At 39.9% G+C, this 26,799-nt stretch overlaps 2 protein-coding genes and 3 long non-coding RNA genes across 5 annotated transcripts; 2 read left to right on the plus strand and 3 right to left on the minus strand.

Moving 5' to 3' along the window:
• Nucleotides 1-2,697: 2,697 nt before the first annotated feature.
• On the plus strand, nucleotides 2,698-6,158 carry LOC103440568 (thiamine-repressible mitochondrial transport protein THI74-like). Its single transcript, XM_008379268.4, has 8 exons — nucleotides 2,698-3,166; nucleotides 3,636-4,028; nucleotides 4,238-4,452; nucleotides 4,554-4,624; nucleotides 4,741-4,848; nucleotides 5,232-5,349; nucleotides 5,614-5,749; nucleotides 5,959-6,158. Exons 1-8 carry the CDS (start codon nucleotides 3,086-3,088, stop codon nucleotides 6,022-6,024), a joined length of 1,188 nt encoding a protein of 395 aa, XP_008377490.1. The 5' UTR covers nucleotides 2,698-3,085; the 3' UTR covers nucleotides 6,025-6,158.
• Nucleotides 6,159-6,791: 633 nt separating this feature from the next.
• LOC103440569 (uncharacterized) lies at nucleotides 6,792-9,519 on the plus strand. The gene is made up of 6 exons (XM_008379269.4): nucleotides 6,792-7,250; nucleotides 7,359-7,415; nucleotides 7,699-7,852; nucleotides 8,248-8,345; nucleotides 8,436-8,501; nucleotides 9,239-9,519. Exons 1-6 carry the CDS (start codon nucleotides 7,122-7,124, stop codon nucleotides 9,275-9,277), a joined length of 543 nt encoding a protein of 180 aa, XP_008377491.1. The 5' UTR covers nucleotides 6,792-7,121; the 3' UTR covers nucleotides 9,278-9,519.
• Nucleotides 9,520-9,676: 157 nt separating this feature from the next.
• On the minus strand, nucleotides 9,677-10,910 carry LOC114826466 (uncharacterized). The gene is made up of 2 exons (XR_003775244.2): nucleotides 10,614-10,910; nucleotides 9,677-10,521 (listed from the first exon to the last, which is right to left on the minus strand). It is a non-coding gene; the product is annotated as an uncharacterized lncRNA (long non-coding RNA).
• A 1,335-nt stretch (nucleotides 10,911-12,245) lies between these two features.
• LOC139198230 (uncharacterized) lies at nucleotides 12,246-17,005 on the minus strand. The gene is made up of 5 exons (XR_011583542.1): nucleotides 14,670-17,005; nucleotides 14,376-14,535; nucleotides 14,202-14,270; nucleotides 13,455-13,513; nucleotides 12,246-12,521 (listed from the first exon to the last, which is right to left on the minus strand). It is a non-coding gene; the product is annotated as an uncharacterized lncRNA (long non-coding RNA).
• A 1,777-nt stretch (nucleotides 17,006-18,782) lies between these two features.
• LOC139198231 (uncharacterized) lies at nucleotides 18,783-21,559 on the minus strand. Its single transcript, XR_011583543.1, has 5 exons — nucleotides 21,379-21,559; nucleotides 21,085-21,244; nucleotides 20,911-20,979; nucleotides 20,164-20,222; nucleotides 18,783-19,230 (listed from the first exon to the last, which is right to left on the minus strand). It is a non-coding gene; the product is annotated as an uncharacterized lncRNA (long non-coding RNA).
• Nucleotides 21,560-26,799: the final 5,240 nt, after the last annotated feature.

Genomic DNA, 26,799 nt, shown 5'->3' on the forward strand with positions numbered 1-26,799 from the left:
CGCTCTCCATATGCACCATCAACTCCTCGGGTACCACATATAACTTTGTCAAAGATCTCTGACAAAGTTTAGGCACGAGAATTTCGAAGTTCCAGCTACCCTACTATTACCCATAAGGGTAAAGGAACAGCACCACTGCTTGACAACTGGAAAGTCCCTATGTGTGTCGACCTCCGTGTTTTGCGGCAAGACAGGTTGGCAAGAACGTCCAACCTTTACTCACATTCGAGAAAAGACACCCAACATAATTACTTTCTCAAAAACCGGAGTAGCACCGCTTTCCGAATCTCGAGAGTCAGATCCTCGACGGGATTGCTTGTTCGAAAACCGAAGAGGCACAACTCTCAGAACTTCGAGAGCCAGATTTCCTTAGATAAAGCTTGTCTGTAATCTTCACACGTAATATCAGCTTTCCAGATACCACATACCACTTTTTCAAAGTGCTCTGACAAAATTAAAACACGTGAAGCTGGCAACTCCCACTACATTGCTGTGACCAAGAAGGGTAAAGGAATAGCATTACTACTTGTTATTGGGAAATCCCTATATACATTGACCTCCCTCCTCAACGGACAGGCAAACCTGCAAAAATGCTCAACCCTTTCTCGCATTCGAAAAGGCACCCTCAACATAACCTCTCGAAATACTCAGCTTTATTTCCCCCCGATAATACCTCAGCAAATAAGCCACACCAAGAACAAGAGTATCTCATATCATCAGGGTCGAAAGCAAGAGTATCCCATATCATGCTTTCTCCCTATCTTTGTCTTTGTCCTTGTCCACACCTGCAGGACAAGGAGAAAGAGAGCAGTCAGTCGGAACCTGAAATCAAACCTCCAATTTGGAACTGACTGCCTGGAGCCTTTGCCTGGTTGCTTCCTTAGCATTGCTCTCGAGTACTCATCCTCAACTGCTGTCAAGGTCACGAATTCCACCGGCAAATACCTCATGACAGTTGATCAGATATTGGCTATTTACACTGAAGCTGCCAAGCGTGGATGAGTCACTATGAAGGAATGTTCTGAAGGACCATTTAAATGCAAAGGTTGCACACCACTTCTGCCATGCAAAAGATTGAAGCAGAAGGTTCAACGGTGAGCTGAAACAGATCACTACAGCACGACACCTTTCCATACCACATTCATTATTCCGTCAACAGCAAAAGTATCCCATATCATCAAGGTCGAACGTACTCTAGATTTGATGGACTTGTTTTGACCCTCAAATTTTTGAGTCGGCCTTATACTCTGAAGGGCACCAGAAAACCCTCCAGCACAGTTCAAGAATAAGCTTGTGGAAAGTTACTTCTTCAAAAGCAAAAGTATCTCATATCATCTCTTATCCATTTGCTTCTCCTTATCCTGGCAGTTGAATGAGAGACAAGGAGAAGGAGAACAATCAACCGGAAGCCGAAGTCAAACCTCTGATCCTGGGTTGCTTACTTGGAAGTTTGACTGCTTACCTTGTCTGTCACCTCTTTCGGCAGATCTCCTAGCTCGGCGACTTGGGGGACTCCTACTATAGGGTTTGTATCACACTTGACTAAGCCCGAAACTACAACTAAGCTTTAAGTGAAATTGATACATTACCTTGTGCGTCAACATCAGCTAAGTACACCATTCCCGGATGGAGGAAAGGTACTTCCAGAGAAGGGCAGATGAAGATCAGACCACACTTCGGTACTTAGAAGTTTCGTGATTACTCAAGGGATTGGATCTTGCAAGTCCCCAACCGAGGAGTTTCCCTCACTCGGGAACTTAGGGGAGCACTGTTTGTACCATACTTGACCAATCCCGAAACTACCGAGCACCGGCCAACGCTATACTGTCAAGGACCCAGAAGAGTTCCCCTCCGACCAGGAGGCCAATCACTACTCGACACGTGTCAAGATTAGAAGCCAATCAGAGCGCAGCACGTGTCGACATCAAGAACCAATCATAACATGACACATGTCAATGTGACAAAGCTACAAGTTTTTCTATAAATAGGGGTCATTCCCCCACAATATTGCCTAATGCCATTTGTGTTAAATCATTCACAAGAACTCACTAAATTGAGAGCTTGATCCTTTGTACTTGTGTAAGCCCTTCACTACTAATAAGAACTCCTCTACTCCGTGGACGTAGCCAATCTGGGTGAACCACGTACATCCTGTGTTTGCTTCTCTGTCTCTATTCATTTACGTACTTATCCTCACTAGTGACCGAAGCAACCAAGCGAAGGTCATAAAACCTGACACTTTCTGTTGTACCAAAGTCTTCGCTGATTTTGTGCATCAACAGTTTTAAATAAGAATTCATACTCATCTTTCAACAGCTAAGCATTATTTTAAAAATACCCACAGATTGATGAAATTGAGATTCCACCATAAAACTAATTGGCAATAAGAGGAGTAGCTCAAGATCATATAATCACATAGCAAACATTGTCCCTCACCGATGTGGAACAACTCTCAACACACCCCCGCACGTGGATTTTCAAGCCTACATGTGAACAACAACTGGGTGAAATGGAGCGTGTGTGGTTGTTTGACTTCACACGAGTACAACCCCCTCGGATACCATGATGTAATTGAGATTCCACCATAAAACTTATTAGCAATATGAATAGTAATCAAAGATCATATAAGCACATAACAAACGTTATCCCTCACCGATGTGAGACAACTCTCAATGCGCACCCTATGCATTTATACAGACCTTGACGGAAGTTTGGTTGATACGGCACCACCTGTCACTCTCATGGAGTCATTGCTGACACCCCCATCGCTCAGCAACAAAACTGAACACTTCAGTGCAATCAGTGCAAAACCCACTTTCTTTGCCGCCACAAAAAAAAAAGTAATAATCTTTCTCCTTTCCCACGATTTCAAACTTCCATCGTCACGTAATTACCCAAAGAATCGATATTTGGTACCAAAACGAAAACCCCAGAACCCTCGATCAGGGTTCATGATATTGGATTGTCCTGCTGCTTGTGGAGCTTTCCAGAAGATGTTGATTTTTAGCCGAATTTGAGATTAAACCCGGTTCATAATTTTGGGTCGAATTTGCAAATTCTTGGGTTTTTGGTGGTGATTTTGATCATGGGTTGGAAGTACAACGCCGGTTTGGGGTTGATTGGCACAGTTGTGTTCATCTGGGTCGCTTCTGCAGAGGTTACTCAGGTTTGTGTTCATCCAAGCCCTCTCTTTTTCAAGTTTGATTCCTTGTTTGTTTTTCTTGCAACTGAGTATGAATCCCCTCTCCGTTTGTTAGAGTAGTTTAGAACATCGTCTTGTAACATCATTGCGAGGTAAAGGAAAGAACTTTACGTACTTGAACATCATTGCTAGTCCTCACTATTCCATTTCTGTATTTCTTTGGTGACACGTGAGATGCCACTGTGACGGTATGATATCTCAAGTCAATCACGCATGCGCGCTATAGCTCTCCCAAGAGGCAGTGTGTGACTGACTGATTGAATTGATATATTGATACAGTGACATCTTCATGTTCTTTGTCTTTTTTAAATGGATACTTAGTTACATTATCTGAGTATTCTCTCATTTAACCAGATATTTGAAGGATGTGTTATTCTGTTGCTATGATTTGGGATTATTTGAGAATTTAAACTTGTACTGTTTTTTAATGCAGAGAATTTTCAGTGAGTACAAACAGCCGTTCTCGCTCACGTACCTCGGTGTGTCTCTGATGGCGGTCTATCTACCCGTATCGGCTTTGAAAGATTGGATCTACAACTTGCTGCACCCAAATTTGGTTAAGAACTTTTACAATGGCATTATCGCGGGAACTTCTGGAGGGCTTGGTATTCCTCTCAGAATAAATGAAATGCCCCACAGTCCAGAAACACATGTTAGAAGCTGCCTAATTACTGACAACGATCTTAGTAAGACGGAAGAAGGGCGACCTCTAACGGATAAGAGCGAAGAAGATGAGCCGCGCTTGCTTGAACATAGTTGTCAACTGAGTCCATGGGAAGTTGCAAAGTTTGGCTTAATTCTTACTCCAGTGTGGTTTATCACAGAGGTAACATGAGTCGTTTTGGCACTCCTGTTATTCATATCAATCTTTTGGACTTCTAATCATATTCTAAATTGAGCGAGTAATTGCATTAAAAAAAAAAAAAAAACAGAAATCCGCATGGAGGTCTTGGTTCGTTTTGATATGCATTGATTCGTTTTATGCTTTAACGAAAGTTCTAAGTGGCATATTGATATATCTTTGTTCTAGTGCAGTATCTGTCAAACTCTGCACTGGCGAATACCAGTGTTGCAAGTACAACTGTCCTAACTTCTACGTCGGGGCTCTTTACACTTTTCTTTGGAGCTCTTCTTCGTCAGGATTCCATAACTGTTACAAAGATGGTTGCTGTTTTTGTGAGCATGGCTGGTGTTGTCATGACCGAAGTTGGAAAAACTTGGGCCCCTGATGAACTGCGGAGCATCTCTGAGTAAGTTTCTAGTCGTTTCTTCAGTGGCTCAGCCAGTAGGAATTACTTTTTATTCACGTTTTACCATCGTTTCACTGTGTCTTGTTCTTTGTTGTGTAAAGGATGAGAAAGCACGCTATAATGGGACATATTTTTGGTCTTCTCTCAGCTGCGTCATATGGATTGTTTACAGGTGACATTACGTTTCAGGAATCCGGTGTTACTTGAACTCTTTTACAAATAAGTCATCAAGATCAACTGATATATTTTGGATTTATGATTATTAAAGTTACTGTCTTATTCATGCAGTGTTACTCAAGAAATTTGCTGGATCAGAAAAGAAGGGAGATAAGGCTGATGTGCAGAAGCTTTTCGGATACATTGGTCTCTTCGCTCTGCTTGGTCTGTGGTGGCTCGGTGAGTAGAATAATTATTCCATGATCTATTTATCGTCTTCATCTTCCAAATTCCTGAGGTTAAATTAGATTATATTTGCATACAGTCATGGATTTTAGGCAAAACTTGATAGCTAGACGTTGGTTGCAAAAAAGAGAATATGAGTTGGACTATACCTCAAACCATTTACCGTTGGTTATGACTTTCGCACTGGAATACTATTGGCTTGACTGCACACAATGCTCTTTGATGATAGCTCGGGAAGAAAAGTGAAAATACATGTTAAAGTCTTTTCGTCGTTTGTAATGGATATGTCTCATAATGAAAAGATAGCACATTCCCTCGGGTATATCATTTTGTTTTCTTTTGAGTTGCATCGCTCATAGCAATGTTTACCCATGCAGTGTGGCCGCTCAATGCCATCGGGATTGAACCTTCATTTGAGTTTCCACATTCAAAATCTGTTGCCGAAGCTGTGCTGATAAATGGCTTTGTCGGGAGTGTTCTTTCGGATTATTTTTGGTATGTAAAACTGCTTTCACATACATTGGGGGTCAGTTGGGCACCACAAGGACATGTGACGATTACACACTGAATTATGTTCATGTAAAATTACAAAAGGTGCACGATTGCCTTTTCATAGATAAACTTATAAGAGGTTGGTTCGAGTCTGTTGTGCGGTGGCCAAATGCACTCTCTACTTACCTATACTTCCTGCTTCTGTTTTTCGTCTACCAACAAGATGCTGATGCCCAATGCTTTTAACACCAAATGAAACTTTGACAGGGCTCTTTCCGTGGTTTGGACATCTCCATTAGTTGCAACGCTGGGCATGTCCTTGACAATTCCACTCGCAATGGTAGCTGACATGGTGATTCACGGCCGCCATTTTTCTGCAGTCTACATCCTTGGTTGCATTCAGGTACGTCGCACTACTGTATGCATACAATCAAGTTTTTAACATGATGTTATATTCATATTGCGACATGAGGCTTGAACTTCCGCCTTCTAACATCTAAACTCATGCCGGTTGGGGAAGCCTGTTAAGTACTGTTGTGACGGAGCTCCTAACTGCATAGCCAGTTTTTCGCGACAGTAAGTAATACGCTAACTGCGTTTCTATGAACTCAGGTTTTTGCAGGATTCGTGATGGCAAACCTTTCGGACAAGTTCTCGAGCAAGCAAGAGTTGCAATAGTGATGCATAGAAATCTCAGTGAAGTTGTAGTTTGTATGTAGAATGAATATGTCTATTACATATGCAGGAAATATCAGCTGCCCCGTACATTGTATACAACAAACTTGTATTGTATGAATCTCTCTCTCTCTCTCTCTCTCTCTCTTATTTTTTGGTGGATTTTCAATTTCTAATTTGTTTCTGTTAGCCAAGAAATTGCTAAATCAAGTTTCATCCGCACCAATGATGAAGTGAAGTCATCACTGAAGCTTGATAAACAAATTTCAGCAGATTTTCACAAAGTTTGGTAATTCATTTTTTGTTAACTTCTTGCAAGTTTGGAATGAAAAAACCCTATTTGGCATGTTTTCTAAAAGCGCTTTCAGAAAATAAAAAAATTCTTCTGATAATTGTTGGCTGAAAAACTTATGACTTTTTTTTTCTTGAGTTATTAAATTAGTACATAACACTTCATAGGGTTTGTAAGACAACATGTTTGAGAACGTTTTTGTAGACAGTTCTTTTGCCTATCCGTTTATTCTAAAAGTGCTTTTGTTATAATACCTCAAATTGTTTATAGAAAATCAAAGCGCTTCCAACTAATAAGTGCTTTAACATAAAGATGATATTTGTATTTAATTTTTGTTGGAAGAAACTTGGAACATTAAGCTCATTTATGATGAATTACGCCTATCATAATAATACACGTTATTAATGAGATTCGAACTTAGCAAAATTTTGACCTATTTAATGGTGGCCTAACTTTGAAATTAAACAAAATAGTTTATTTTATTCCCCATCCAATCAAAATCAAGATCTTAAGCAAATAAAATTAAGTAAAAAAGGGAATGAAATGATATTTTCTTTTATTTTCCCTGGAAATTACAGAGTCACAAAGCTGACACATGACATCGATCGAAGTTTGAATCCATCTCCGACCATACCTTTTTAGTCGATAAGAAACAGAGTAAAAAACCAAACAAGCAGCGGAGAGTGCCGACCCGACGCATTGAGAATTGAGAGCGCAGACTCATACATATTAGTCGGATCAAATCGAAGAGGGGCGCTGCGACTCTGCTGCTGCAACTGCGTCTGAGAAGAAGACGACGACGGCGACGATGGAGAAGGGAAAGGGAGTGATGGGAGCAGGTCGGAGATGGGCCGTTGACTTGACTGACAACTCAACGTCCCCTTCTTCCCGCGACTTCCCCGATCCTCCTGGCTTCTCTCGCGCCTCCCTCGAACAGGTTTTTTTATCCCCTTCTCTCTCTTACTTCTTCGTTCGATTTGGATTGGGAGCTTGGGGTTGGGTTTGTTCACAATTAATTGGGTTTGGGGTTTTTGTTTTTCTGTAGGATGATTCGACTGTGAGTCGCCAGAAGAAGGATGCTGAATCTACTTGGAAAGCTCAGGCACTAATTCCCCTCCCTAAATTCGAATTTATTTAAGCAATTCGATTTAGGGTTTTTTAGACTTAGGATTTTAGACATTTTGATGGGCGAAAGATTGTTCCTTTACCTATAAACTTGATAGTAATCACTTGATCGCAAATAGGGCATGATTCAAGTTGCTGATGGATTACAATTTTAGCTGTTTTTCTGCTGAATTTTCTTGACCCGTGTTAATATCGATGAGAATGTGGAGATTTGATTATTTGGATTTATTTGATCTCATGGTGTCTTTGTGTTTGAGCAGAAAGCTTGGGAAGTTGCACAGGCCCCAGTCAAGAATTTGATGATGATGGGTTTCATGATGTGGATGGCTGGGAGCACGGTGCATTTGTTTAGCATTGGAATTACGTTTTCCGCTCTTTGGCAGCCCATAAGCGCCTTACAGGGTGTAGGGAAGGGTAAGATGACTGTAATACTGTTAGCCAATCTGCAACTCTATATGTGTGGAATAACAATTGAAAGCAATAAAGAACTTGAAATATTCTATACCTGTTTGTCTATGTCGCTGTATAATCGTATGAATGGTTTCCTATAACCATCAGTCATGGCATTTGGGCGGTCAACATGGTGTTCATTTACTTGCACAAAATTTACCAAACCAATTTGTAAAAATGGTCTTGTTTGGCATGATTCATGCTGTCCAACGCATTTTTCCTATGACTTCTTCTCACCATGTTCACATTTCCTAGCAAATTTTTTTCATGACATACTTTACATGTTTGTCTGTTAATTCATGCTTACACTCTATTTCCTTGTCGGTTGCATGATGCTTCCTTTTAATGTGGGTATGCAGTTTTTGAGCCCTACAAGGACGGCAAAGTAGATCTTATTGCCCCAAAGTTGCTCTTCATTGCCCTTAATCTGGGGGGTTTAGCACTGGGTGTTTGGAAGGTGAACTATATTTGTTCTCCTTTAATTGATTTATCCCTTACAGTTATCTTCAAAGAATCCAGTTTATTAAACTTTGATTGTTCTTGGCAGCTTAACACTTTGGGGTTGCTTCCTACACATGCATCTGATTGGGTTTCTTCCTTACCCCCTGCTCAGGTGAAAATCTTCCTTCTAAGGCGATTTAATTTCATTTGGCATGTGGCATTTTCTTAGATTACTTTGAAGCATCACATTTGTTCTAGAAATGTCAAAATCACTTTTTTGTCCCTAGCAGTCGGTATCATGGAACCATTGTTGACTTACACTGCTTCATCCAACTTTGTTTCTGATAATGGAGTTGATTTACAAAACAGTTCCTTGTGGTGGAGAACTCTCCCTATGCTTCTGAGTTAGTTAACATAGCACCTTGGTGGAGGTAGTTAAAGAGGATAGGGTTTAGGGTAATGGAAAAGTCCGAATAGAAGTTTACTCGTGCAAAGTGGAGGTAGTTAAAGAGGGTAGTTGGATCTATTAAGCAAGCGATGAGGTATAATTAACAAATAATTGTACTGGAAAAGTTCAAATGGGAGTTTACAAGGAAATTCAGTCTTCCAATGGGAAGATTGCTCTTCCATTCTTACTCTGTACGCACGAACCCGTGACCCATTTACAACCATATCATATGAAACACTATAGTACACTTCAGATTACAGTTAGATGCAAAAATCTGTTTATTGCACATTACATACATGTCGACGTGGTAATTGTTATTTTCTTTTCAATTGGTAATTAACTCGTGCACTTCATTTGTCTGTAAGGTCATTACTGTTATGGATATCATTCTTAGCGGCTTTTCCTAGCTGGTTTCTACCTTAAAAGCTCTTTATAACTTCTTTTTTTCCTCCAAATTTCAGGAGGTTGAGTATTCGGGTGGTGGCATTCTTCGTTATTGACATCAACGTTCAGTTTGAATGGCGGTCAATCTCAAGACAAGGATGAACGGCAACTTGCAGAAGCAGGATGAGAATTTGTTGCTGTTTACTGGCCGATGGCGCATGGCTTAAGCATGGATAATGTGAATTTTCCGACTTCTGAATGATATTACTAAGTTTTGTTGGCGATAGAAACTCGGTTTGTAGTCCCTGTTTAAGTGACTCGATGAATTACCATACAATCTATAATTTTAACACTTTCATTGTGCTAGCAGTTTACATGGTGATCTAAATGATCAATGCTACCGCTACTGAGTCCTGACAGGTGGCATAAAACAAAAAAGTGTGAGTCAAATGAATTTTTTTTTTTTTTTAAAACATTTTCACATTAACCCCGTCACCCCCTATTTCGAAAACACATAGTAAATATTTTTCTTAGTCATATACACTGATTTTTCCCTTCATCGGTGACATAGCATACAAGATCATATATGTTGTTTTAAAAAAAATACAAATGAATGAGCGGAGACAAATATATAAAATATTCAAAAGACAAGAAGATGCAGAGAAGCAGAGTAAAAAACACAACTGTGCTGCCATATTTGTCAACAAAGCACGACAGTTGGATTAGGGTTTCCAACGGGTTTCACAGAGACAGATTCAGAGTTGAAGAAAATAGAGAGGGAGTAGTGATTTATCTTCATTTGAGAGAGAGAGAGAGAGAGAGAGAGAGAGAGAGCGCGCGCGCGCGCTGATTTATCTTCGTCTGTGCTTCTGAAATAAGATTTTAATCACTCGAACCGTACGAACCGTTCTGAGCAGCCGAACCGGACGAACCGGAAGGTCTGACGACCGAACCGGATCGGACCGACGAACCGGATCGGACCGGACGAACCGGATCGGACCCGACGAACCGGACCGGACCGGACGAACCGGACCGGACCGGACGAACCGGACCGGACCGGACGAACCGGGTCCGACCGAAATGAACCGTCAACCGCCGGTCTGGCTGAGCCGTTAAGTTCCGGTGAACCGGTCCTAGCCGCCGAAAAGTCTCGCCGGTTTCTGGAGAAAAACGCCGGCAACTTCAAGGAATTTTGAATTTTGCAGCTTCGATTTAACTCCAATTTCAACCAAAGCTCACAACCAATGCACTAAACTTGTACCGGAGATGTCAAACAACATATTTGGGCTACTATGGACGGCTAGATAGTCGGGATCCGGCTCCGATATCGGCGGAAATCGGGGAAAACCCCTGTTCGAATCTGCGTTGAATCAACACCAAAACACGTGATTATTACATGAATATAGTCCTGATTAACGAGGTAGAGTCATTGGTGAGGGTTAGAGGTCTTACCGACGCTTCAAGCGGGGAGAAACTCGCCAGAAAATCGCGATCATGTCGGAGGCGTCCGGGACTTCGCTTCGAGTTTTCCAACAAAAATGGAATCTTTGAACTCGTGGCGAGGTGGAGATGGTGATAGCGGTGGTTGATTGTCTTAACTCGCCATGAAACGGCAGGGTTTGCTCCTTTTTTTTTCTGGGTTTATCGACAACGCAAGGGAGAGAGAGCGAGAGTGATTTTTCTGGAGAGAGGAAGAAAAGCACACAGAGAGAGAACGGAAATCCTTGTGGGTCCCAGCGACCCCACCAAGCCAGATCGAATTCTCCATAAATTATGAACTTGCAAAAATAACCGTCCAATTCACTTTCAATATCCACCCTTCATTTTTTGGATGTTGTGTATGTTTAGATGCCATGGATGTGAATAAATAATCAAATATTATGGTTGTGTGAAATTGGATTCATGAATCATAGCCTGTGTGCTTGAATGATTTTTGGATTTTAGGCTGCGAATATATGCAAATTTGTGCAGTTTACTGTATTGTGTTCATCGAAATCTCTATTTCTGGTGTTGTATGGATTATCTGCGTTTTTCCTATATTGGCATTTGGTAGTGAGGGAGGACTTATGACCGCTAAGATTTCATTGATGCTGTATAGGGATAAAAATACTTAAAAATACTTACAAAAATACAAAATTATCGTAGTATAGCATCTCAAGCAAGGTGGTTTTCACAAGGATTGATTGAATAATTTGTATTTAAACTAATTCTTAATTAACTATTTAAAACAAAGTTTTGAAAATATTGATTTTATGACCTAGAATATTAAAAACGAATTTTAAATTAAAACAATTAAAGAAACCAATTTAAAAGAGAACAATCTTAGAAAATAATGATAAAAAGACACTAGGGTTTCATCATCACTTTAACAATCTTATGTAGTTTTACCAATTACTTATGAATTACACATACAACTTTTAAGGTTAGGTCTTTCTTATGCATATTCTACTTGTGACATTCAAGTTAGAACGTATATCAAACATTCATTACGTCTGTGACATTCAGATCAAATATAAACATGCATGACTCATTACGCTTTGTGAAAACCCTTTGAAAAACCATGCAACCCCTAAGACGTGACATTTGTCCTAGGTGAACTTACAACTATCAATCACAAGAAACAATACTCAATCCTCCAGTGGCATTCCGACTGAATTGCTTTCGATTACTTATCTAAACATCCTAATGGTAGCTAAGTATTAAGATATTGAGCCAGTTTAAACACAATAATTAATAATTTAAAATATGCATGCATAATATCATAAGCAATTAAATAAAAACTACATATTCATGCTAAGGCTCAAGGCATCGTCCTAACAAACGGAAATTAGTTACGAACAACTATAGAACAAAAGGAATTTTATTGAAATACAAAAATGATAGAAAACACCTTGAAATACAAAACGTCAAAGCCTAACTGAGTTCTCCAAATTGATGCGTTTTTCCCCTAATGGTTAAATATCCTTATTTATATTACTACAAAATAAAATCCTACCTAGAAAAATGTCTTCTAAAAACTAGAAAACATAATAGAATAAGATAACTAGGAAATAAAATGTTTCCTATTTGAACTGAAATTCGGACTTCTCAAGAAATCAAACTTTTAACCATCAAATCAACTCCGATTTGGTCTCAAAATGTATCTTTTTAAATCTTGAGATGTCCCTAACAAATTGACATACCCCATCCCGAAGGAGGGCATGCTGGCCGTCACGTGAGAGTGACGTAACCATTTGCACAGTACGGAAGCTTTAAGATACAATTTAAGTTGATACACCCGAAGGTGAGTCCTAATTTTGTCCAATCTGTCAGAACACCGTCGAATTCCTCGTAGTCACCACACCTTTGTGATTCCTGAACCTGGAGGGGCGCAAAACCAAAATTGAGTGGGTCAGTAAAACAATTCTTTTCCAAATCCAAACAATTTTCAAAACGTTGTAACCCCTCTCCGTAAAACCTGTATATTTTCCCAGAAATGTAAAATATAAATATACATATATATTCTCAAAACTTCAAGTCGTTAACTCAACATTTTCATAACAATTATGCCATGCCACATCATCTCAACATTTCTCATATTAATTATGCCATGCCACATCATCTCAACAGTAATAAGGTATGAATGCATCAACATAATCATATCAGGTGCAAGAAAGTAATCAACCGTAGGCCCTCTAATAGCCCTGTACGGTTGAACCTAGAGCTCAAAATCTATCATTATCACTCTACCGGAGTCACCTCTGTGACCCGTCCGGCCTTCTGCACACAAGTTACGCTCTAGTGCTTCTCATAAGTCATCTGTGCACATAATCTAAGGTCACCCACCAGTCGGAATCTCACTAACACTCTCGCGACTGGTCTGTCGTACCCACTCCGCGTGGACTGTACGACTAGCATCTACTTGGATCCAAGGCGAGCGTGCGATGCGGTGAATACTATAAGCACTAAACCATGGTGCAGGATTTGAGCTCAATATATATCATCATCATAATAACAGTAATTAAATTCTTACCTGTGCGTCCACCGCACCAATTCATACATATGCATCATAAATCAATTCTTACATGTGCGTCCACCGCACCAATTCATACATATGCATCATATATTAATTCATGCATGGCATTTCAACTCACATTTCTATATACTTTTCATATCAATTCTATGCATGGTATTTCACTTCCCGTTTTTCCACATAACTCATATGCATTTCATTTTAAACATATTTTCATTTCAATTCAATTTCTGGGAAACGTCAAGTATATATATATACGGAAAACAAAACTGCCCACTCACCTGGAGTTCGCCCTACAACTCCCTAGCACAATACGCCAAGGCGTCATGACGATCGCCGCCTAGAATAGTAATCAAATCCAGGCTCAGAATTCATATCGATAAAATATAACTTATATAAAATACGTCACTACGTAGTTCGATCCGGAAGATCTGCCACTCAGATTTTAAATCCATAACTTCCAGAGGTCCACAATATATCTCTAGGATAACATCCTAAAATTTCATTACCATCCAACGGTTGGATCTCCGTCAATTTCCAAAACTAAGTGACGGTTAACATTTTATATTATGGACTTACAATTCCAATTCCGGAAGATCCGTAACTCGGATTCCCAATCCGTAAGTTCCAATAATCCTCAAATATTACGTATTACAACGTATCAAAGTTTGGTGACAATCCAACGGTCGGATCATCAATTCACATTTTCACCAAAACTATAAAACGTTATTCGAACACCTAACCAACAATCCTTAATAACTTTCTCATACGGTGTTCAATTTAGGTATATGAATATACCACAGTGATCTACTCGACGTCACGGACGTCGACATATTTTTAAAATATTTTTATTTTTATTTTTTTATTTTACTGTAGCACCATCTTCTTCCTTGGGTCGCCGGACTGGTTTTTCCGGCGGCCGTTTTCCGGGCAGTTTTTCAAATTGCCATAACTTTGTCATTTCTCAACGAAATCAAGTGATTCAAAAACGAAAGTTGTAGCCCTTGAAGAGACAAAGAGAATGGTACCTTGCACAACACCTAGTTCGCCGTGGTTTGGCCGGAAACTGCCTCGAAAGCCTCGGAGGTCGCCGGAAACTGGGTATTTTTCAAATGAGTATAACTTCTTCAATACTCAACGAAATTGAGTGAAACAAAAAGGAAAGTTGTAGTACTTGACGAGACGAAGAGATTGATACCTACCTCGACTCCTAACTCGCCGGGGATTCGCCGGAAAAAGCCTCGAAAGCTCCGGCCAAACTTTGAACTTGTCGATCTCCGTGTTCTTACGTCCAAAAACTTCCCACGAAGCACTCCGAGCTTCCTTGGGACCTCACTAAGCTCACTATAAGCTTAGAATTCCCTGAAACACAACATTTTACGTTCACATGAACAGTGACCAAAAATGGAGGTTCGGGTTTCACATGATTCCGAAGGTTTCACTTCCTAAAACTAGTACCAATGAACTCAGAATGACGAAAGGATGAAGATGCATACCTTGGTTGCCTCGATCCGTCGAGTTTTGGAGGATTTGGGTGTATGCCGTACGTTTTGGGTGAGAGAGAGTGAGAGAGAAAGAGGAAGTCGTGAGGGAGGAGAGAGAATGAACTGAGAGAGAGAGACAAGGTACGGGAAAGAGGGAGAGAATTGAGGGGTGTGGGATCCTACCCAATCCCCAACTACAAAATTCTAACATAAATTTAAATCTAAGTCTCCACTCTACTTACCAAATTTTAGGAGCTTAGATATAACGAACGTAAAAATTATACCTTAGCCACGTATTAGGGGCATTTTCGTAATTTCACATCCTCGGAATTAAAAATTCCGGGACGGGCTGTGACAATCTTCCCTCCTTATAGAATTTCGTCCCCGAAATTCCAACAACCAATCCAAACATCTACTCATACCAACCTCGGTAAATCTCTCTTATCCGATTCTCTTTCTCCCACGTAATTTTCTTCCACTGAATGATTTCCTTCACAAAGCTTTTACCACTTACTCTGTCTTAATTCTCAAGACTTTCTTTTTCCAATCCAAAGTCGTCCTTGGTTCCTTATCAATTCGAATCCAATTTAATTCTCAATAGTTGCACCAGAATCTCATGTGACGAATCTGCCACCTAGTGACAACGTATCGAACCCAAAATACATTAAGTACCTTAGCCAACTCTGAAGACATCACCACTTGTATGCAACTTTATTGATTCCTTTAGTGATCAAAAATGGTCTGATGTGTCTAAATCTTATTTTGTCTCCTTTCCAACCCGAATTATACTTTTCTATGGTGAACACTTCGAAAATATAAAACCATTTGTCTTATACACTCGATTAGTGGCATATCCCTCTGTTAATCTCTTTTGCCTCAATCTGCTGACCAAATAAAACTGTCGAATGGTATGATAAATCTTATTACTTTTGGAATATTGCAGAAGTTAAACAATGTACTTCGTCCAAAATTGCTTACTTTAAATCCTTAGCATTAGGCACATACTTTTTGTTTTCTTGTATCCACATACCATTTGATTCACGAATCATGTACTCATTCTTTTTCCCTTCTTTCTCTGCCTTGGTTAATTCTTAAATTTCCTCGTCAAACATTTAAGTTTCGAGTACGACCTTACCAAATAGGCCTAACTTGAAATTTAACAAGTATAACTTCTTCTCGATCTTTCATTCTTAACTTTTCTTCCATTGGTTTTCAATCCACAAGATGATACTCTTGGCAAACGTGCCAGATATTAATCTTACTGTAGTCTTCTCACCAAGTGCTTCAGCTAGAACAAATTTTACGATCACCTTGATCGTACAATCATGTTCATTAAGCAATACAATTCACTTTCGCTGCCTCATATCAAAATCCTTCCAAGTAATGGATATTGAAGACTTTTTGGATTCGTAAAAATCTTGCATTCTTACCAAATATATAATGTCTCCATAACTTCACAGTAAGAATGGTAATCATGACTTCCAAGTCACTCGTAGGGTAATTCATCTCATGAGGTTCCATTTATCATGAAACGTATGCAATCACCCTAACATTTGCATCAACATGCCTCCAATACCATTCAAGAAACATCACTAAAAATTTATGATTACCACTATTCTCTGGGAATACCAAAATACGTGCATGAGTGAGGAAATACTTCAGTTGTTGAATCATTTGCTCACAATTTCCTTCCCACTCATACATAACCTCTTTTCTCAACAGTCTCGTTAATGACAAAGCAATGACTAAAAATTCTTTCACAACCATCCAAAATAGCCTGGTAAGCTAAGAAATTCCAAATCTCAATTACGACTCGTGGTTGTTCCAAATTCTCAATTTCTGCTATCTTTTAAGAATTCATTTGAATACCTTAAGCAGATATAACCAATCTCAGAATGCCACTTGATTCATCCAACATTCGCATTTGCTAAACTTAGCATACAACCAACGTTCTCTCAATCTTTGCTTCACCGACTTAATACGTTTACATGCTCTGCTCTGGCTCAGAATATGCCAGAATATCTTCAATGAAAATGATATCAATTTATCAAGGCATTATTGGAATACTTCATCCATCAACTCATAAAACAGCATGAGTATCCATATAGCATCACCAAACTTCATAAAGACTATAACAAGTCCAGAAAACCATCTTATGATCAACGTCACTTATAATATTCAATTGGTAGAACCAGATCTCAATTCAATCTTTGAATCTTCGCAATTACTTCTGAGCTGGTTAAATAAACATCAGTACATCACCATGGATAACGGTTCTCAATCGTTACCCGACTCCATTGTCTATAATCAATGAACAATCTCAAGATCCATTTTTCTTCCTCACCAACAAACTGGGCTCCTCAAAAGTGTTGTACTAGGTTGAATAAAACTTTTATCAACCAATTCTCTCAACTGAATTTCCAATTCCCTTAACTCATCCTGAACCAATCTCCAATATAAATTTATACCTGGCAACAAATCAATAATGAACCTCATATCTCTGCCTGAAGGCAATCCAGGTATACTTTCAAGGAAGACATCAAGAAAAGTCTAACTCTTTCGACATTATTCACACTACTCCAAACAACATCATTTAGCACCACATGAGCTAAGTATTTTTGACAGCCTTTCGAAAACAATCTCTTTGCTCTCACAGCATAAATAACAGCCTGACTCAATCCATTTTGCATACTTACAAAAGTAATCTCTGTTCATCCATATCGATGGAAAGTACTGGTTTCCCGTAACATTCCGTCTTGTCACAATTATAACCAACCAATCTAATGGAACAGAATTAACTGATACAATATATATTCTATTATTATTAAGCATTCTAAATAAGTACAATACTAACATAAAATAATCTACCGGTTTGCTTGCTTAACGAATCCACGAATGAGTTATTAATATTACGGTCTGCAGCCCGCAATACTGATAAATCATCGTTGTCTCGATAAGTAGGCAACCACTCTCAAAGATATAACATTACTATTTTGTTACTCAATGCAAAATACATACACTCGTCTCAACTACATTTATTTACTACTCTCTAGGTAATAACATACATAATAAGAAATATATCAGCCGAAGTCAACTAGAATGACCAATACGGCTGATTCAACTCTTATCTCAATAATACGTCGGCCGGATCCACTCCGCGTGGTCGGTATGGCTGAGCCTATAACTCACCATTTCTCATGTGTCAATCGAATCCACTTCTCATGGTCTGTACGACTGAACATATAACTCATCAAATCTCTCTGTACTCACAGTCAATCCGACCAAACTACTAAATTCATAAACTTGTTGAATCAACACTATGATATCATGGAAAATTGTTGAGTACAACTGATTCTAGGGACGATTCACAATTCTGTGTCCCCTCTGTTCACATAAACACATTCATTAATTTCACATTTCCCAAAGTGTTAATTTTTTTTTTTTTTTTTTTGTACCTGCTGCACAAGGTACATTTCCTTTACTCGAGACACCTTGTCTCAAATATCTGGGATTACCAGTATATCCATCACTTTTACTCTGACCAGCGACATTAAAACCTCAGCTGGAAGAATTAACTCTAGCTTCACTTCTTTCGAAGCTCTGAATCTTTCTATATCCTTGATATGACGAATCATTGACTTTATCGTCTTCTTTTGAGTCTCATTCATTTCTTATTCTTCTTTATTCTCGTTGCTCATGTTCTCAGAGTCCTCAAGACTCAACAGCATCTCGCATACTCCTGATAAGAATTACAATGGATAGTGGTCACCCAAAATACCACTTCCCTTTTGCCACCCAGCCTAAAACAACATAACACCTCCACCAAATTCACAACAATATCTGGATAGAACGAGGCAAGTCTGAAAACTTTCTATAATATCCCTCGATCATCACCTTCCTTGTCTCATATTTGTAAACTCTTGTTTACCACCATCGATAAATGCCGGAGGGATAAACTTTTCCTTTAAACAAGTCCTTAAACAATTCTCAATCGACTGATTCCTATGGTGACAACAATTCATACTCCTGTTTCCACCAGGATACAAATTCATAACCAAAACCAGGTAGTCGTCTCGACCCCTTGTCAGAAGGAAATTTCCTTTGACTTGCATAATCTGAAACATCTTTTCCAATTGGTTAAACCGTTACTTCGCTCCCTCAGGTTCATCATTTCATAAGGTGATTCAAATTCAACTCATAACCCATCTTAAAATGTCCCTTTTTATAATAGACTGAATCACCATAATAATAGTTTTCCCTAAACCGCTATATTAGGGAGACTAAATTCCTCTAACTACGTGGTTTGCTACGAGGCGGTGTAGTTCTGACAGAATTCACTATAAACTTCTCAAGATGTCCAAGATTGCAACCATGCTCTGATACCAACTGACATACCCCATCCCGAAGGAGGGCATGCTGGCCGTCACGTGAGAGTGACGTAACCATTTGCACAGTACGGAAGCTTTAAGATACAATTTAAGTTGATACACCCGAAGGTGAGTCCTAATTTTGTCCAATCTGTCAGAACACCGTCGAATTCCTCGTAGTCACCACACCTTTGTGATTCCTGAACCTGGAGGGGCGCAAAACCAAAATTGAGTGGGTCAGTAAAACAATTCTTTTCCAAATCCAAACAATTTTCAAAACGTTGTAACCCCTCTCCGTAAAACCTGTATATTTTCCCAGAAATGTAAAATATAAATATACATATATATTCTCAAAACTTCAAGTCGTTAACTCAACATTTTCATAACAATTATGCCATGCCACATCATCTCAACATTTCTCATATTAATTATGCCATGCCACATCATCTCAACAGTAATAAGGTATGAATGCATCAACATAATCATATCAGGTGCAAGAAAGTAATCAACCGTAGGCCCTCTAATAGCCCTGTACGGTTGAACCTAGAGCTCAAAATCTATCATTATCACTCTACCGGAGTCACCTCTGTGACCCGTCCGGCCTTCTGCACACAAGTTACGCTCTAGTGCTTCTCATAAGTCATCTGTGCACATAATCTAAGGTCACCCACCAGTCGGAATCTCACTAACACTCTCGCGACTGGTCTGTCGTACCCACTCCGCGTGGACTGTACGACTAGCATCTACTTGGATCCAAGGCGAGCGTGCGATGCGGTGAATACTATAAGCACTAAACCATGGTGCAGGATTTGAGCTCAATATATATCATCATCATAATAACAGTAATTAAATTCTTACCTGTGCGTCCACCGCACCAATTCATACATATGCATCATAAATCAATTCTTACATGTGCGTCCACCGCACCAATTCATACATATGCATCATATATTAATTCATGCATGGCATTTCAACTCACATTTCTATATACTTTTCATATCAATTCTATGCATGGTATTTCACTTCCCGTTTTTCCACATAACTCATATGCATTTCATTTTAAACATATTTTCATTTCAATTCAATTTCTGGGAAACGTCAAGTATATATATATACGGAAAACAAAACTGCCCACTCACCTGGAGTTCGCCCTACAACTCCCTAGCACAATACGCCAAGGCGTCATGACGATCGCCGCCTAGAATAGTAATCAAATCCAGGCTCAGAATTCATATCGATAAAATATAACTTATATAAAATACGTCACTACGTAGTTCGATCCGGAAGATCTGCCACTCAGATTTTAAATCCATAACTTCCAGAGGTCCACAATATATCTCTAGGATAACATCCTAAAATTTCATTACCATCCAACGGTTGGATCTCCGTCAATTTCCAAAACTAAGTGACGGTTAACATTTTATATTATGGACTTACAATTCCAATTCCGGAAGATCCGTAACTCGGATTCCCAATCCGTAAGTTCCAATAATCCTCAAATATTACGTATTACAACGTATCAAAGTTTGGTGACAATCCAACGGTCGGATCATCAATTCACATTTTCACCAAAACTATAAAACGTTATTCGAACACCTAACCAACAATCCTTAATAACTTTCTCATACGGTGTTCAATTTAGGTATATGAATATACCACAGTGATCTACTCGACGTCACGGACGTCGACATATTTTTAAAATATTTTTATTTTTATTTTTTTATTTTACTGTAGCACCATCTTCTTCCTTGGGTCGCCGGACTGGTTTTTCCGGCGGCCGTTTTCCGGGCAGTTTTTCAAATTGCCATAACTTTGTCATTTCTCAACGAAATCAAGTGATTCAAAAACGAAAGTTGTAGCCCTTGAAGAGACAAAGAGAATGGTACCTTGCACAACACCTAGTTCGCCGTGGTTTGGCCGGAAACTGCCTCGAAAGCCTCGGAGGTCGCCGGAAACTGGGTATTTTTCAAATGAGTATAACTTCTTCAATACTCAACGAAATTGAGTGAAACAAAAAGGAAAGTTGTAGTACTTGACGAGACGAAGAGATTGATACCTACCTCGACTCCTAACTCGCCGGGGATTCGCCGGAAAAAGCCTCGAAAGCTCCGGCCAAACTTTGAACTTGTCGATCTCCGTGTTCTTACGTCCAAAAACTTCCCACGAAGCACTCCGAGCTTCCTTGGGACCTCACTAAGCTCACTATAAGCTTAGAATTCCCTGAAACACAACATTTTACGTTCACATGAACAGTGACCAAAAATGGAGGTTCGGGTTTCACATGATTCCGAAGGTTTCACTTCCTAAAACTAGTACCAATGAACTCAGAATGACGAAAGGATGAAGATGCATACCTTGGTTGCCTCGATCCGTCGAGTTTTGGAGGATTTGGGTGTATGCCGTACGTTTTGGGTGAGAGAGAGTGAGAGAGAAAGAGGAAGTCGTGAGGGAGGAGAGAGAATGAACTGAGAGAGAGAGACAAGGTACGGGAAAGAGGGAGAGAATTGAGGGGTGTGGGATCCTACCCAATCCCCAACTACAAAATTCTAACATAAATTTAAATCTAAGTCTCCACTCTACTTACCAAATTTTAGGAGCTTAGATATAACGAACGTAAAAATTATACCTTAGCCACGTATTAGGGGCATTTTCGTAATTTCACATCCTCGGAATTAAAAATTCCGGGACGGGCTGTGACACAAATCCTTAGAAGGAATCTTCCTCAAAATATATCATCTTGACCTTTAAAATACCCCAAACGTCCAGGAAAAGCTGCACGATGGGCATTCTTTTCATCGCCACAGTCAAACGGCTTGGTAGAAAAATCTAAAATTTTGATATAATCATCTTGAAAGACTCACGAACATCCTCTAATTAGAATCACTCCAAAATTCATCCGTTTGGTCATTTTTTTCTCCAGAGGAAGTCGAATGTCCTATATTAAAAATACATAACAAAGTATCAAAATTCTACCAAAATAACCAATAAACTATAACTAAAAATAAGGTTAAATATATGGCATAATACGAACTCATCAAATATCTCAAGTTAATCATGTGCTACCATAATCATATGAGTGTGGAACAAAAAATAATCAAGAAAAATATGGAGGCGACACGTGGATTTTAGGGTGAAAAGGACAAAATTACACTCGATGAATACCAGAACTCCTACGCGCGAGCAGTGAACAATCATGACTCAATCAAGGTCAAAAGTGCTCAAAATAGGTAATTATTCAAAACCTATTTCATCTATCCTCATCAAATCTTCTTCATAAGGTAACCCATAAATCATTCATTTCAAATTATATTAATTAGTTAATTAATTGATTTATTACTCAATTAATTTATTAATTAGCTAACAAATTATGAATCACACCCAAAAAAACCATCCAAGTGACCGGTCCCCATCCTCCCAAAGGGGCCGGCTATACCCCTATAAATACTACCTCATTTTCTCCCAAACTCAATTCCAACTCTTTTGGAAAATTCTCTAAATTCTCCAAACATTTTTCCCTCAAAATTCTAACTTTGGCATCGGAGATTCTTTGGCCAAAGTCCCCCCTCCATTCATCATGGGCGCGTGAGGCTTTTGGCCTTGACTTAAGATGTTATTTGTTTTGTAGGTGTAATTTTGTCCAAGAAGAATAATACGGAAATTTGCATCCACAATGAGTAAGTTAAACACACGACAAATTGGCTTGAGATACCACCACATTGGTGTATCGGGTGTAGGTAAGTTTTGTATGATGAGTGTTGGTTTCGATCTAGGTTAATTTATGTTGGTTTTGATTTCTAGGGTAACGATTTTGTTTCTGATTCATACCAAGTCTGTTGCCGTAATTCAGCAGCAGCATAAGACTTATTTAGCTAACTCATTGAAAATGTGCACGATTAGAGCTTCAACATGTTGGCAACTACTGGTTTTGGCCATTCAACTTGCCATATCAGTCTATCTTTCTAGGTCATTTTCTTTCGGCCTTCCTCACCAACATCAGTTGAAAAGTATTATGTTCATAGATTTTAGATGGAATGAAAATCTTACGCAACATCTGGCAACACACAAGTTCTTAGGGTGGAATTGGATCATCTATGCAGAATGCAGTGCTTAGTGCATTCAAGGGTAATTTTACAGAGTTTATGTTTATGATTGCAGTCACTCTACATGTGTTGCGAGGAATGTGCTCAAAATGCCCAGATCGTGGCAAAATCTTGGGCAACCGGGTGTATATTTCATTGTGCCTATCTGTCGGCATGTGACACGTCACTTGAGGAGAGAAATGTTGGAAGATTAAACCAAATTTAAGTTACAAAGAAAGAGTCATAAATCAGGAAGATAGAAGTTCTAGAGTTGTGATGTTTGGAATTTCTAGAGTTAATCGTGATTTCTCTAGATGTTTCAATTATTAAGAAGCTTATAATTAGCTAAATAAATGATAATGTATTGTAATGGCTTTAAAAGCCATGTAGTGTTGTGAGTTTGAGGTGTGAAAAGATAGCAAAAATCAGAAGAGTCTTTTCAAACCTTTCCCCTCTCCTACGTTTCTCTATCGCTCTTTCTCCTACAAATTGGTACCAGAGCCTTGTTGAAGTTTTGTCAATATGGCGAATGCAAATGCAAATGGTCACAACTTGGCTTCACTAATTCCTCGGTTTGGTGGAGATAATTACGACCACTGGAGCAATAATATGAAGGTGTTGTTGAAGGCTTTGGAGCTATGGAATATTGTTGAAGCAGACTATGAAGAGACGGATAACGAAGCTGCGCTAACTCAAGCACAAATGAATACTTTGAAGGAGAATCGAAAGAAGAACAACAAGACATTTTCCCACGTATATCAAACCATTGCGATACAAGTATATGAAAGAGTTGCGAAAGCTGAAAATGCAAAGCAAGCATGAGATATAATCGATAATGCCTACAAAATGCAATGCAGATGAACCTTCTGCAATCTTTAAGGAAAGAATTTGAAAAGTTGGAGATGAAAGAAGATGAGACAATCAAAGACTACTTTATCAGAGTTACCTCTGTTGTTAATCAAATGGCTTCAAATGGGGAGATTCTCGAAGATGCAAGAATTGTTGAGAAAATTCTCTGTAGCTTATCGGCGAAATTTGTTTATGTTGTGGCTGCCATTGAAGAGTCAAATGATATTTCAACTTTTTCTATGGAAGATGTACAAGGAAAATTGGAGGCATATGAGATCAAAATTAATTTGAGGAATCTTCCCGCTACTCAACCTGATCAAGCACTCAAGCCTCAAGTTACAACTACGGGAGGCAATGGCAATCAAGCTTCACAGCCTTAATCAAAGCTTCAGATGTGGAAGAGGTGAAAGAGGCGGATGAGGTAAAGGAAGAAATTTGAATGTCATAGGCACTAATTCTTATGGCAATGAACGAGGCTCATCAAACAATTCTAATAATGAAGGTGAAAGAAATTTCAATTCGTACCGAGGAAGAGGATGTGGCACTCCGGAATGCTACTATTGCAACAAATCTGGGCATAAGATCAGAGAATGTCGTTTCAAAAAAGCTGATGATGAAAAACAATATAGAGAAGGTTATATGCATCAAACCAATTATGGAGATGGTGATTATAAAGAAACTTTATTGCTCACATGTCATGGAGATCAAATGAATGATGTGTGGTATTTGGATAACGGAGCTAGCAAACATATAACAAGTAACAAAAACCTTTTTTCTACCCTCTATAAGTTCGATCGTGATCAAGTAAGAATCGGTGATGATAGAGCCTGTTTATACCATATTTAGGGCCTCGTATATTTGGGCCTTGGGCCTTGTATTTGGGCCTCACACTAAAGCCCATACTTTGTAAAAAAGGAGGAGCCCCTTATTCTATAAAAGGGGACTCATCCCATCATTCTAAGGGAGGAAAAGAGCCAAGCATAAGAAGGCTAAGAAAAGCTCTCATTACATTCAGGAGAGACCTCAAACCACCGAGGCTCTCCTCTCCCTTCTCTTCTTTCTCTGGGGGACTTCCCAAACACTTGTATCCATACACTTACAGAGAAACAGAATCAACTACAGTGTGGACGTAGCCCAAACATTGGGGTGAACCACGATAAAATCCTTGTGTTCCTTGTGTTCTTTGTGTTCTTCGTGTTCTTGAGCGTTTATGCAGATTCACGGTCGGATTTACGTTGTTCCAAGACCGTCCCGGTTTTGTGCATCAACATTTGGCGCCGTCTGTGGGAATCGACACGAAAAGCTGTGTCGGATTCTCTCTCAATTTTTCACCTCACCACCGTGAAAACTTCACAACCTCCACCGTAAATCTGCACAACCCAAGAACCCAAAACCTCCCTCTTTGGGTTTTCCAGAAAACCTTCGCAGGTTCTTTCTCTCTCTTTCTAAACTCGGCTCCTTCTAGCGCCAAGAGGAGATGAACTAATTAAAGGGTCCGTCGAACTCCATAAAACAGGGAAGACCTGAGTTTCTTTGTTGAAGTCATGGTAACATCATCTCAGGGCTAATGTTCCTTGCTCCTGTTCCGACGTTTTGGAGGATCGTAAAACACCGATCGACGAAGAACTTTGAGAGCTTGCCTTATGTTTGCACACTGCTCAACTTCTCCATGTGGACTTACTACCCGCCGCTCAAATGAGAGAACCAGCGAGGCGGTCCACCGTCGGAGCTGATGAAACCCTTGGCTTGCTCGAAGAAATCCTTCAAGCTCAGGCCTTGCTCTTCCGTATCGAACCTGTGCTCCTCCTGACGAGCCTGCCTCTTAGTCTCCGCAACTGACGTCGTCGTCGTCGTCGTATGAACTTCATTCTCAGACGACCTGCTGCTTCCGACGTTCGCTGCTGTCGGAATCGTCGGAGTGTGGTCTGTTGACGTAATAAATGAAGGTTTCGAGGGTGTAGAGATTGCCTTGCTTGGAGCGGTAGGTGGTCTCTGCGTGGTGAGGAAGCCGTAGATGGATCCGAACCGGAACTCATCGTCGACCCGGACGATCTTGTCAAGGTCACTGCGGACTGTGAAGTCGCGGAGGGCCGAGAGTGGATCCATAGAGGATGATGCAGTTTGCTTGCTGCTGCTGTAGTGGAAAATAATACGAATGATCACTGAAACACCACAAACTCTCTCTCTCATCTCGCTCATCATGGCGCTCCTAGCCGCCATGTACGCTCTGGCCTGCCAACACAACGAATAATCCCCCCGATCTCTAGATGTAAACGAGGAGTTCACCGTCAACAGAGTGTATTGCCGGAGCGTCGTCGTCAATGGTAGAGTTAACGGCGGTGTGTGTTCAGAAACAGAGAAGACACCGTCTTTTCCAGAAACAGAGTCGAAGGTAGACGAGTAGTCTAAAAATGCAGTGGTACTATTGCCGTCAGTTAAAAGCCGTGAAACGGTTACAGAAATGGAAAGTCATTACGTCCCTCCGGTTCCTGCAATTACTAGAGTGTTGACGTTGCCGGAGGCGGAGAAGAAGAAAGAGGAGGCTAGAGCCCTGAATGCTCAGCTTCATGCTGCTGTTTCTGTTGTTGGGGTGGTTTCTGCCATAGCCGCCATGGCTGACGCCACTACCGCCTTATCTGGGTCGGGGAAAGATGAGCATATGGCGAAGGCTGATATGGCTGTGGCCTCTGCTGCCATTTTGGTTGCTGCCCAGTGTGTGGAGGCGGCTGAAGCCATGGAAGCTGAGCGGGAACACCTTGTTACGGTTGCCGACACTACCGTGAACGTCCGATCTACTGGCGATATCATGACCTTAACTGCTGTAGCAGCAACTCGCGGTGATACGGT

This window comes from Malus domestica, chromosome 08 (genome assembly GCF_042453785.1).
Source record: "Malus domestica chromosome 08, GDT2T_hap1".
NCBI lineage: Eukaryota > Viridiplantae > Streptophyta > Magnoliopsida > Rosales > Rosaceae > Malus > Malus domestica.